Source organism: Fundulus heteroclitus, unplaced genomic scaffold (genome assembly GCF_011125445.2).
Source record: "Fundulus heteroclitus isolate FHET01 unplaced genomic scaffold, MU-UCD_Fhet_4.1 scaffold_479, whole genome shotgun sequence".
Classification (NCBI taxonomy): Eukaryota; Metazoa; Chordata; class Actinopteri; order Cyprinodontiformes; family Fundulidae; genus Fundulus; species Fundulus heteroclitus.
The window spans coordinates 52,172-64,719 of NW_023396900.1; the positions used below are offsets into that span (position 1 = coordinate 52,172).

General features: G+C 42.3%; 2 protein-coding genes across 2 annotated transcripts in view; both read right to left on the reverse strand.

The window, feature by feature from the left end:
* Window positions 1-294: 294 nt before the first annotated feature.
* LOC118560753 (phosphatidylcholine:ceramide cholinephosphotransferase 2-like) lies at window positions 295-8,190 on the reverse strand. The gene is made up of 6 exons (XM_036132159.1): window positions 7,499-8,190; window positions 6,104-6,221; window positions 5,972-6,029; window positions 5,690-5,785; window positions 4,648-4,814; window positions 295-2,908 (listed from the first exon to the last, which is right to left on the reverse strand). Exons 1-6 carry the CDS (start codon window positions 8,008-8,010, stop codon window positions 2,735-2,737), a joined length of 1,125 nt encoding a protein of 374 aa, XP_035988052.1. The 5' UTR covers window positions 8,011-8,190; the 3' UTR covers window positions 295-2,734.
* sgms2b (sphingomyelin synthase 2b) overlaps window positions 297-12,548 on the reverse strand; it is a 35,734-nt gene continuing 23,482 nt past the window's right edge. Inside the window, 1 exon segment of the mRNA XM_036132160.1 lies at window positions 297-1,494. The gene's annotated coding sequence lies outside the window, so the exon portion shown is untranslated.

Sequence of the window (12,548 nt, forward strand, 5' to 3'; positions counted from 1 at the left end):
AGAAATCGAACAGCATGAAAATCAGCCTGGATATCCAACAGCTCCTTTTAATATATAAACCCACAGTAGCCCTTCCCCTTTCTATTAATTTTGTAGTTTAAACAACTACAAATACATATAGTTTTAGAAAAAAAGATCAAGCTATTGCAAGAAGAAGAACCTTTTTCTTAAATAAAACCTTCCATTTTTAATGGAAAACTAACTTAGTTCGTAGTTTGGAACCTCCTGATTAAAGCCATTCTGTTGTGGAAATTCAATGCAAACAGCATTAGAAAAAAAAAAAAACACAGAAAATGTAACAACAGACCTTTATTTTAAAAGTTCAGCATAAAATTATTTCTCAGGTCATTTATGGCCAAAGTTAGGAAGTACCCAATGTGGCTCTGGAGCCTGCCTGCCCTCACCGTCTGACTTATGCAGAGGTTTGCTGCAAGAAATATTGTTTTGGACGTTTGAACACAGAGAAAAATAGTTGCCGTTTCAAGAAGTAAAGTAAATGGTTCTGTGTAAGTTGTTTATTTTGTGAATGTAATAACTGAAAACCTTTTCACATTTAGTTTCCTCCCATCAGTGATCGTACTACAATTAAAAAATCTTTAACTAACTATTTCTACTTTTTCTCCTTAGAAAATGGAATCAGTTTATACTCTTCATGAGAAAATTCCCTGTGTGAAACAAATTAATTTCTTACAATTGCAAAGATGTTCAAGTAGTAAGAAGCACCACTCATAAAAAAAACACCCTCCTTCAATGACAGTACACCCCCCATCTGATCTTTGCTCTGTAAGAATCTACCAAGTTGAATATTCAAGTTTTAATCCATTACCTTCAAACTGACCTCTTGTTTTCTCGTTTGTAACCAGAGGTACTTTGAATTTTTCATTGTTTCATTATTTGGTTTCTGTTTCAATATTTAATCACTGTGAAAATAAAGAGAAGCTCTGCTACTCGAGACTTGATTGCTTGTTTCTGCCTTCATCACACCCTCCTGACCCAGGCAGGATCTCTTTTGAATGATAATGCAATGATATATAATACCTGAATGAGAGAAGTAGAACAAAAGCTAAAATTTTAGCCACAATTTGTTCAGGATGCAAAAAGAAACCCAGAAATAACTTTTGCTGACATTAAAAGAATTAAGGGGAAAAAATGTTCTGCATGATCCAGTCACCAGAGGAAAGTTGAGTCTGTGCCAGAAAGCAGTCCGGTAACAGTACACCAAACAGCTCCGAGACCAAAAGCAAACATTTTACCCCAAAAACCTTCAACGCTGCATTTGGAGAGGAGGCAACAAGGTCTGTCATGAGAAGTGTCTTGTTCCTGCAGTGAAACACGGAGGTGGATCAGTGATGCTTGGGGGATGTGTGAGCCACATAGATGTTATCTGAAAAATACTGGAGGAAAAATGACACTTCTCAACCAGGATTAGACATGAATGCACCTGGATGTTGCAACATGACAACAATACAGGTGGAGGCCATGTCAGCTTCTGACCTCAGTATCATAAATGTTGAGAAAACACAGGAACTGAAGGCTTTTTGCCAAGAATGGGCAGATTTACCATAGCTGTCTCATCCAAAACAATCCCAAAATACTTCAGGCTGTCATCATAAACCATCGGTATTAAGAAGAAGGTTGTAAACTATTGGTCAGGGTCATTGTGACTTAAAAAGAAACAGTTGTTTAATAGCTTTAACCAACATTCAGCAAGTCTAAAAGAAAATTACTTTTTCCCCATCTTTGAAAAATTGTAAAGAAAACTGATAATCTGCCAGAGTATGTAAACTTATGAGCACAGCTGGATCTCCGCACCTTATAGATAAAACTCTCTAATCACATATGCAGACGACACAGTGGTGTTGGGTCTGTAACGCATCAAGAAAAATCAGTAGACGGGAAAGTGCGAGCGACCGGAAACTATGGCTCAAGAAGAAGAAAAAAGGTTCTTCAGGAGTGGCCTAGTCAAAGTAAATTAAATAAGATGTTTATGCAACTAGCTGGTCAACAGTTCTGTATGTGAAGTAAGAGGCTCACAGCAGCCAGTTTTTCCCCACTGAATAGAAATAATTTGAAAAGCAATATTTTTTTGGGTATTTACTCACGTTATCTTTGTCTGACGTTAACATTTGTTTCATGATGTAAAACATTTAAGAGGCAAAAGATGAAACCAATAACAGAACAGAACAACAGAACAATAAGAAAAGGGGCAAATACTTCCTCATGGCACCGTTTAGGCCCAACAGAACTCCGGTCAGACTGCAGTAGAAACTTGTGCACCAAACATTATTTAAGATCAGCTGGACGTTGAACTGAAACCTTATACTGTTAAAGTCCTCCCTGGGACACAGCCGGAGTCTCTCTGCAGCCTCCAGGCACAATGGGCTGAACGTTCAACAAGCAGCATCTTCAGCTTTGGCAGCTCAACATTAAACCTTATAATTTAAACAGCAAGAAGTAGAAAACGTCTCCAACCGCCGGGCTGAAGGGTTTAAATGTCACAGTGTAGTTTGTCAGAATGTATTTAATAAAAAAAACGTCTTTTTGCTCCTAAGCTTCAATGTCCGGAGACTTTAGTTTCTGAAGGCAGGAGGCCGGACTCCACAGCAGTGGAGGCAAACTCAACACCTCCAGTTTCTGCAGCTCTTCCTCCTCACAGCAGAGAGGTACCAGCCTGGTTCTACAGGCACGGTCCGGCTGCAGCTCAGGTGAGTTTCCCGACCACCCTCTGCGGTTGTCAGTCGTCCCTTTCAATGCCCATCGTCTGGTACCGCTCTCTGCAGGACGACAGCAGGGCCCGCGGTGACAGGTACACGAGCGGGACCGTCGTCTGGACGTTTCTCTCCAGGAAGTTGAAGACAGGGTTCCACCACACCCTGGACAGGTAGTTGTTTGGTGATCCGCGCAGCTCCTGGGCAGAGACACAATAAAAAACAAGTTAGAGAGAAAACTCGTCTGTAAGGAAGCAGAAAACCAAAGCTGCACTGCTGAGAGGGAGCACCTCTCTGCTTTAGAGGCTTCATTTTACGGTGAAATGTTTTCTGGGAAACGTCCAGAATCAGCACCAGCGCTCCCAGTAAAACTGCATTCAGGAGAAATAGCTTTCTGGCAACTAAACAAAGCCGAAGATGACGGCTAGGAAGAAGTTGTTTTGGAAAGAAACGTGTTTAAGTCACAGATAAATTAAAAACAAAAATAAACGCTGAATTTAAAATGTTTCTCAACTGCTGCTGTTCAGTTTGTGTGTTTTTTTTAACACTAAAACACCTCATTTCACCATTAAACCTGCAGCTGGACCTCAACTAGACATCCAGCAGAGGGCGACGTAGCATACGGAAGCTTCCTAAAGGATTCATATCTCCTGAACTTTTTAACATTTAGCCACAGTATCGCCAACATGAATTATTTGTGTTTTATGCAATACATAAAAGTAAAAATATACCAAGCTTTAACAACATGACACGTGACAACATAACATCTGCAATAATGCAGCCCTGATGTTTCATCCTACTATCACTGCTGAACAAGATACCGTGTTTTTTTTTACCATAAGTTGCCCTTTTTTTTCATAGTTTGGCCAGTCCTGTAACTTATAGTGAGGTGCCGCTTATATATCAAATTTAAATGGTAAATCATACTGACCAAGATGAAACAAGTAGTAAACATTACCATCTATAGCCGCAAGATGGCACTCTAGGCTTGTGGAAACTATATGCTGAGTTTAATTAAGTAATTATCTTATAAACAACAAAGACTGAACACATGTACATATGTTACTTTGCTGTTTCAGTCTGCATTCAGTATGAGTGGTGCAGCTCGAAGGAAACAGACCGAGACAGAACCCTGTTACTGTGCTATCAACAAAGCTAATAACAGCTAGCGCTAGCTTACAGGTCTGTTGTCCGGGCGGTTTAAAACCTCGCTGAAGCGCATCAGCTTTATGTTGCTCCGAAACATCCGTGTCATCCTGTTAGCTTAGCATGTAGCACTGTTACGTTCACGGTCTAATTTAAGCATGATTAGACTGAAATGCTCTGACAAGAACTTTCCGGCTTGGAGTTGCTAGCTTGTTGTGCTAATTTACCCCATTCATCCTCCCAGGTATGTTCAATATTATTCAGCTGATTGTGGATGCAGCTGTGTAATTGATTAAGTTGCCTTACAAGAATAAATGTCAGTTTTTAATCTTGGATTGTGTGAAATAAATTTTTAAATAAATGCGACTTATAGTCCGAAAAATATGGTACTTTAAACTCCTACACCTGACCTCCAACCCAAAGTTGGCAATCCACCCTTTTCTGGTCATGGGCTCAGACTTAAACCTCCCAAACCAGACCCTCATTTCCACGACTACGCCTTAAAGTCGAGTCCATGAACACCACAGACAAGATCGTGACAAAGAGCAGCCATGGCAGAGTCCAACGTGCGCTGGGAACAGGCTCGACTACAACACAGCAAACACTGCAGTTTTATTTAAAGTGCAGCTCTCGATAGGAACGCCTAGTCAAGGTCCGGACATATGTCCAACTGAAAGGTGAACTTTTCCACTTTATCAGTTTAAATACCAGTAACAAGTTTCTCAGCGATTGTTGTTACCCAACAAAATAGAGAAGGTGAAGGGTGGGAACATTTCCGAAGGACAGGACTTACGTGATTGTTGGCCATGGTGTGGTAGGCCCAGAAGATCCTGGTGGTGGCATAGTAGGCGATGACGACGTCGATGCTGTAGTGCTCGTGACCAACGAGGATGCAGATGACTCCAGAGGCACTGAGGGCCCAGCAGAACCAGCGGTACCACCACATCCAGCGGGGAGAGTCTGGAAACGGATCGTTTTACACGTCTGAATTTCCTTTACTTCATGACTGGGCTCCACTCGGCTTTAGTCCGTCAACAGAATACGCCCAGGTTTGTTGTTACAACGGGTCAAAATGTGGGAGAGGTCAAGAGTTGTCAATACTATCTGAAGGTGCCGTAAAAACATTACTATCTCTGTTGTTTTGGGTCAAAGTTACAGCAGAGATCTGACATATTGGTACTTGTCTTTTTCTAAATATACACAATGAAGTGGGGTTGATTTGTGCTTTTCTGACACGGAAACAAGTAAATAAAGAAAACGTATCAGAAATAAGGACTAAAATGAAACTATTGATGAGAACGTGTTAACCCCTGATTCCACCTCTGAGGTGCCTGAAAGGCTGTTCATCCTTCAAGGACACTGGAAAGCACTTTTTAGCCAGCCGTCAGGGTGCATAGTGCTCTTTTTGGATCATAAGTTAGGAAGATGCCTTTAAGATGAGGAGGAGCGGAGCCTAAGAGTAAGAATTTTAAACTTAAGGAGCTCACAAGCCTGATGCACAACAATATTACCTTAAACAATACTTTATAACTAATAAACAGCTCAAAGAACAAGGCCTTAAGTTACTCTTTTGTCCAGTAATAGAAATAATTGCATGTTTTGCTCGTTATTTTAACCTTGGCCTTCTACACCAGGACGACATCCATTCATATTTTCTACTTGTAGCTACTCCATCTGGCCACATGGTGGTGCTGTTTGGCAGCTTTTAGTTGATTTTGCCAGATAAAAACAGGTCTAGCAGGAGGATATTTTCAGCTTTGGGTGGAAAAACTGACGGGTTTAACCCCCGTAGATGAGCTGAAGCTTTACTGGAAGAAACCTTTGTCTGGACTCACATTCGCTGATGAAGAGGTAGGCCAGCGTCAGCATGACGGTGTGGCCGCTGTACAGGAAGTCTCCACACATGAGGTGAGAGCCGGTCAGAGACAAACCTGAGAAGTAACCACAGTTTGCTCAGTTTTTTTAATCACATCCTGCTGATTTGTCTCAATTATCTAAAAACCCTTGATTGCTCTCAGACTTTTACAGTTAAAACTCTGCAGGGATCCCCTGACAGCCAATCAGAGAGCAGGACTCTGTAACGGTACTGAACGAGAAGCAGTAAGCGTAGACGTTACCTCCTCCTGAAAGCAGTCGGAGGATCCTCCATATTTTCCCCGTGGAGTCGTTGTAAAGCTGCGGGGGAAACAACAGATCAGTTATTGGGCTGCAGAACGCGTGCCGAGGAGGAGAAGTCTCCTGCGACCGACCTTCGGGGCGCAGACCATGTGCTTCCCGGGCACCGGCAGCGTGGTGATGTACATGGTGATGCAGCGATACATGTAGAGGTTCCCGATCAGGAAGAAGCACCGGCGGCCCACGATGGCTCTGCAGAGACGGAGAACGAGTCAAAGAACACCCAACGTCACCCCGGGTAGCAGCTCCTGGATGTTCTGAGAGCTGATCGGATCTTCTCTGGTTCAGAACAAGCTACAGAACCATGCAAAAGCTGCTAATCTCAATACTGATAAAGACCCTCCTCTAACGCTTGACTTTTAAACTAAATAGAGTTAAATATCTTTACTATTAACATTATTGTATCCTTTTTTCTGTGTTTTTTCTCTTTTTTCTCAGTCGTTCTGTCCCTGCTGTTTGTTGGAAAATAAATTAAATTGACATTAATGTCTTAAAAACACAGACATTACAGGTTAAACTGGAATTTATGTTGCCTGAGAAAATAAATGTTAGAATAAAATATTATTTTGTCACACAATCAAGATCTGAACTAAGAAATTATCCAGAATAAATGTATTTGAGGAATTGCAGAAAGTACTTATTAATTCAATAATTTATTTAAAGGTTTCCTGTTTCTTTTAAAAGTAAAAACTTTTTATACAGACAGAAACCTCGTGAATTTTGTTAAAGCTCAGACAGACAGATGCCCAAATCAAATATATGACTGGATTAAACTCTAAGAACTAAGTTCTTAATGATAAATTATTTAAGTTTTAGCACCAAGGGCATCAACACATTCAATTAATGACATAGTTGCATCCAGTTTTTGCAACTAAATTGCTTTTATTGATGTTTAACAGTTAAATCTGATCTATTTTTCATCAAATAATGAAATTAATACTTTAGCACATTTAAATTTTTCATCTGGGTTTTTCATGTAAATCCATCCGGTTTAAAAACGTAAAACTGAATTAATGCATACACCTAATTTTCCCGTATAAATCTGTAATAAATTTGCTTCTATATCCATTATTAATATAATAGTTTAATATTAATAAACTGGTTTTCTCTGAAAGCCTTCAGCTCCATCTTCAGACAACGGCAACGTAAATACACCCGTCAGCTCTTGGTGTTTAAAACTAACATTATTAAAACTTAAAATTTTATATCCTTAAAATAACAAAAACTCCTTTTTATTGGTCTAATTGCTTGTATTTATATATTTTAAAGGCTGTTTTGCTCTGGCTGGCTCTCCCATCCCCTATAATGAGTGCTGCTGCCTTGGACCAGGTCATCTGGACGTTTTTTCATCTACTTAAATAAAAATGAATGAATTCAACCATTTTTAATCTCAGGAACTCCTGTGAGAACCTTTCTGATCCCACAGAGAGAGTCCGGTCAGAGACGGCGGCGCCGGCAGCGGGTCGTACTTGTGTTTGAGGAAGAGCCACTGGACGAACCAGAATCCCACCAGGATCAGCCCGTTGGTCTCGGTGACGGTGAAGGCCCAGGGCACCCGGTCCACGTAGTCGAAGAACTTGTCGGGCAGCGGCGGGCTCACCGACTTGTCGGGCACCCTCTCGTGGACGATGGTGATGACGACGGTGGTGAAGACGAGGTTGAAGAAGGCGTAGAGGAAGGCCACGCCCGTCTTCCACCACTCGTTGGGGAGCCTGTCGGTGAGCTCCTCCTTGGCGCAGATCTTCTCGTAGTCGCAGCGCCGCTTCAGCTTGCTGTTCAGGGACTCCAGCAGCCGCATGCTGCACAGCCCGCTGCGCTCGCTCCTGTCCGCGCCGTCCGGCTCGTCCGCGGCGGGCGGGCGGGCGGGGTTGCCGTTGGCGACCCTCTGAGGGCGGGTCTGTGTCGGGGAGTTGGACGAGGTCACGTTGGCCTCCACCGGGATCCGAACTTCGCCCTCCTCGATCAGTTCTGAGGCTGCCATGGAGCGAGGGGGAACTGAGCCTCGTCGACCAATCAGAGCGCTCCCAGTCAGCCGGCTGAGCGTTCAGCCGGTGTCAGTGCGGCGGCGCCGGCAGCGGATCGACGTCGCTCAACGGGTAACAGATGAAGAAGAACCTGACGGGCTGAGTCACAACCAGGAACCTGGAAAACAGAGAAATCCGATTTAACGTTTTCACTCTAAGTTCCTCAGAAAGACGATCCGTGACGTTCTGTTTCTGTTTCTAAACACGACGCAGCACCGAGCTCCACTTCTGAGCCACTTCTTCAAAACCGGAAGCACAACAGGACAGATCCTAAAACTCTAACCTGCCCCCAGCTGCTAAAATGCTCCACTTGAGACCTTTTAACAGATAATTTCAAAGCTGCTTCCACATGATGTGACGCTTATCCTGAACAATCCAATCAAAAATCAAAAGCAACAGAACCAGGAAGCAGCAACAACCTGGCAGCATTAAAAGGTGAAAGGACTGAAGTTTTTCCTCATCATATCGACCAATCAGAGCCACATGCACCCAGTCACACTCACTCATACACAGATCAGGCAACCTGGGGTTAAGCGCATTGCCCAAGGGCACATTGAGCAGTCACGGGAGGATGTTGGAGTCAAACCCACAACCTTTTGAGAAGACAACTCTTCTCCCCACTGATCCACAGTCGCGCCTTAATCAGCAGAACCGCAAACGAATCCTGCGTTGAAGCCCCTTCTGACCCGTTCCAGGACGGTCCAACATGTCCGTCTCTTTAAGGTCCAACCCTGGGGGGAGCTCCAGGTCCGGTCCTATGGGACCCCGGGTGGAGCTCACGCTGTTATCTGGGCTCAGATCTATGCGTCTGCAGCAGAGACAACGAGCCTCCGCTGTGGTAACGCCTGTCAGGAGGACGGCGCTTCACACAGCCAATCAGCTGCGAGCAACGAGCTGTGAACAAGTCAACGGTTCCCCTGAAAGGCTCTGACCTCTTCCTCTTATCAGATGATTCGTTTAGTGAAACCTTTCTGTTATCTGCAGCAGAAAACCTCTCGTCTCTCCGCCAGGTCGTTGACCTTCTCCTCACACTCCGTGTTTCTGCAGGTTTCCAACCACGTTTCTGAACACACCCTGAGAGCAAACACGACCCGAGCAGGAAGCAGACGGCCCGGGTTTGACTGCAGGTAACCTCAGGGAGACACTCCCTGCAGAGACGTCCTAAAGAACCAGCCTGACGACATCCAGCAGGAGGAGGAGATTCTTTACCTTTGGCATCGGCTGAGTAACAACACAGACACTCTGCAGCTTCCTGTTACCGAGGAACCGTCAGCGCTCAGCTGGGATTCACCGCAGACCGGGCCAGCTGAACGGCACCGAGAGCTTTCAGCCCCGACATTTACCTTCAATCAGTTCAATAAACGCTTCAACCACTACGTCACCAGCATAAAAATATGACAAAAACATGATAAAAATAGGCCAGGCCCATATAAAGTCCTCAATGCGGCGGTCCTGGGTTCAACGCCCGGCCTGTGGACCAATCCCTCAACCCTATATCCTGTCTGATCGCTTTGAAATAAAGGTTATAGGTACCACAAGAATAAAAGAAAAACATTTAAAAGACAGAAATAACAAGAATGTTAAAAAGTAAATGAGAAAAATCATTAATAGAAAATGAGTACAATAACTTCCAACCAAGTACACTATTTACAGGTATATATATATAGATATATATATAGGATAGATAGATTATATGAGAGAATATATAGGATATACTATTATATATGACTGATGTACAGTATAGAATGTAAGGCTATATATATAGTACGATATATAGATATATTATAGATATATATATATATGAGATATATAGATATAGATATAGACTGGAAATAGGATAGATATATATATACTATTTACAGTATATAAATATTATATATATATATACTGTAAATAGTATAATACTATTTACAGTATATATATATATATATATATACTGTAAATAGTATATAATACTATTTACAGATATATATATATATAGATATAGTAAATAGTATATATACTATTTACAGTATATATATATATATATATATGTAAATGTATATATACTATTTACAGTATATAAGATATATATTAGAATAATATACTGTAGAAATAGTATATATACTATTTACAGTATATATATATAGTATATATATATATATTATAATAATATATATATATATATATATATATATATTATATATATATATATTATATATATATTATAAATAATAACTCAAAAAATATATACATATTTCCATCGTGAAAAAAAGAAAAAACTTTGAATAAAAATACATATAAACAAAAAATATCAGGAAAAGATTAAGAAAACAGAAAAAATTTAAAATAAGTATATTTTAATAAAACGCAATCAAACTAAATGAGCAGAATTTATAAAACATGAAATGCATGTAAAATTTTCCAATACTGAAAAATGGCTGTGATAGCATAAATCTGCCCATGAACCTAAAGGTTTCTGTAACAACTGTAAAAAATATATATTTCTATGGTTGAACTCAATGGAGTGGCTGAGATGGCTGCAGGACACAGATATTACTTTCTAGGCTCTATTTCTGGAATTTGTAAATTTAAATAATGCAAATATTTTCCCCTCACTGACAAAACAGTCAAGAAGGAACGCTTTGATTGGACGTTATATTCAAATTCCTCCTGCAAACAGGAGTGTGAATGAATTCCTGTGGAAAGAGCCGATTGATGCAGAACGCGCCACTAGAGGAGGCGCCGAGGTGGCTCCGTCCATACGGACCTCCAGCAGAAACATTTTATGGTCAGACGGGACACGGACTGAGCCGTACGGCCACGGTAAACAAGACACGGCGGTGGCCACCGTCATGCTGTGGAGCTGTTCCACACCCCAGTGGTGCTGCGGGTGAATGGACCCCTTAAATTCTCCAACGTGACCTTAAACTCAACATCGGGTGCGTTCAAACAGGATTCAGGTGAGTTGAAGCCAGAGAAACATCTAAAGCCTGGAGTTTGACACCGGCTGCTTTAAAACCTGGACCTGGTTTTACAGCAGAAAAATCACCCTAAACACATCCAACATGGTTCTGGAGGTATATAAGGCAAGCTAACGCCAAAGGTTCTGGACGGGCTCAACTAAAAGCTGCCGGAAATGTGTGGGACTGAGCTTAAAGCCGAGGTCCACATCAGGAAACCAAACCGATTACAATGAGCTTCAGAGGTTCTGACTAGAGATGCACTGATCCAGTTTTTCTGATCCAAACCGATACGATTACGTGAGCGATAGTATTGTATACCTGATACCGATCGATACTACTCTTGCTCGTGTTTCCTCATCACTTGCTGCTCTACGTGATGATGCAACCAGCGATTGCAAACATAGAGCCTAAAGCGACTAATCGCTTTAGCTGTTTTGCTGTGTATGATATCAATTTAAAAAGAAGAAATGAGTGGATCGAATTCTGGATCGGCGTCATTCGTCCAATATCCGATCCAACCTAATTAGCCATATCGGAGCCGGCAAATCCTGTCTGGGTACCAGATTGGTGCGCTCGCTAGTTCCGACAATATGAGCGATCCCAGTCTCCAGGCAGAATAATGCCAGAAGCTTAGTGATGGACGCCAAAGTAAAAATCTGCCATTTACATTTAAACCGAACAATTCATCGCTAAAAGGTCAATCAAGCCGGATGAGGAGAAGTTCACCCCTAGACTGCAACTCTCAGCGGTGCCGTCCAGAGCAAAGTGATCAATGATGACGCAAAATGCGAGTAAATTTTCTGATTGGCGAGTAAAGATCGGCGAGGGCTAGCTGCCACATGGCGAGTAAACGTTTGTACCACATAAATCCCGTTTTCAGTCATCGTTTGGGCGGATGCTTCTTTATGTTCCTCTGCTGTCCGCTCGTATGACAACAAACGTACACAAACAGCAACTACGTCATGTACGTTTGCTAGCAGCTAGCGTTTAGCCCAGGCTAACTATGTAGCGGCATTATGTGGAGATATTCAGCAGGACTCAGTCAGGCTTACATAAAAAATACGCTTGGCTGGTTGATTTTTACGTCTACCAGCCAAGTTGGCCGGTGAATCAGGAAGTTAATTTCTGACACAGTCCGACTGGAAGTCAGCAGGATCAGAGGGGCCCTTCTAGAGCCGGCAGACTGCATTCTGGGTCACCTTGTGTGTTTGCGTGAAGCCGGGTGGTGGCTTCTACTGATGCGGCTCGACTGATGCAGGTTCTCAGAGGGTAATCTGGACATAATCCGACTGTCCAGCTTCTTTTAGGAAAGTTCAATGGGCTTTAGTTTCACAAGGGGCACTTTATCTCTCCAAATAGTGCCTTGAAGCTCTGATTCTGTAATTTCTGCTTTGCGACTCAACCCGAGCAGGTGAAAGCACTTCAGGCGCTTGTTTAGGAGAAGAAGAACATCTGCTGCAGACTTAGAGTCGGCTCATCAGTGCTGTTTTAAATGTCTCCTCTGCCCGCTGAACGCTCCCTGCACACAGGAGCCTACGTGTGATGTTTAC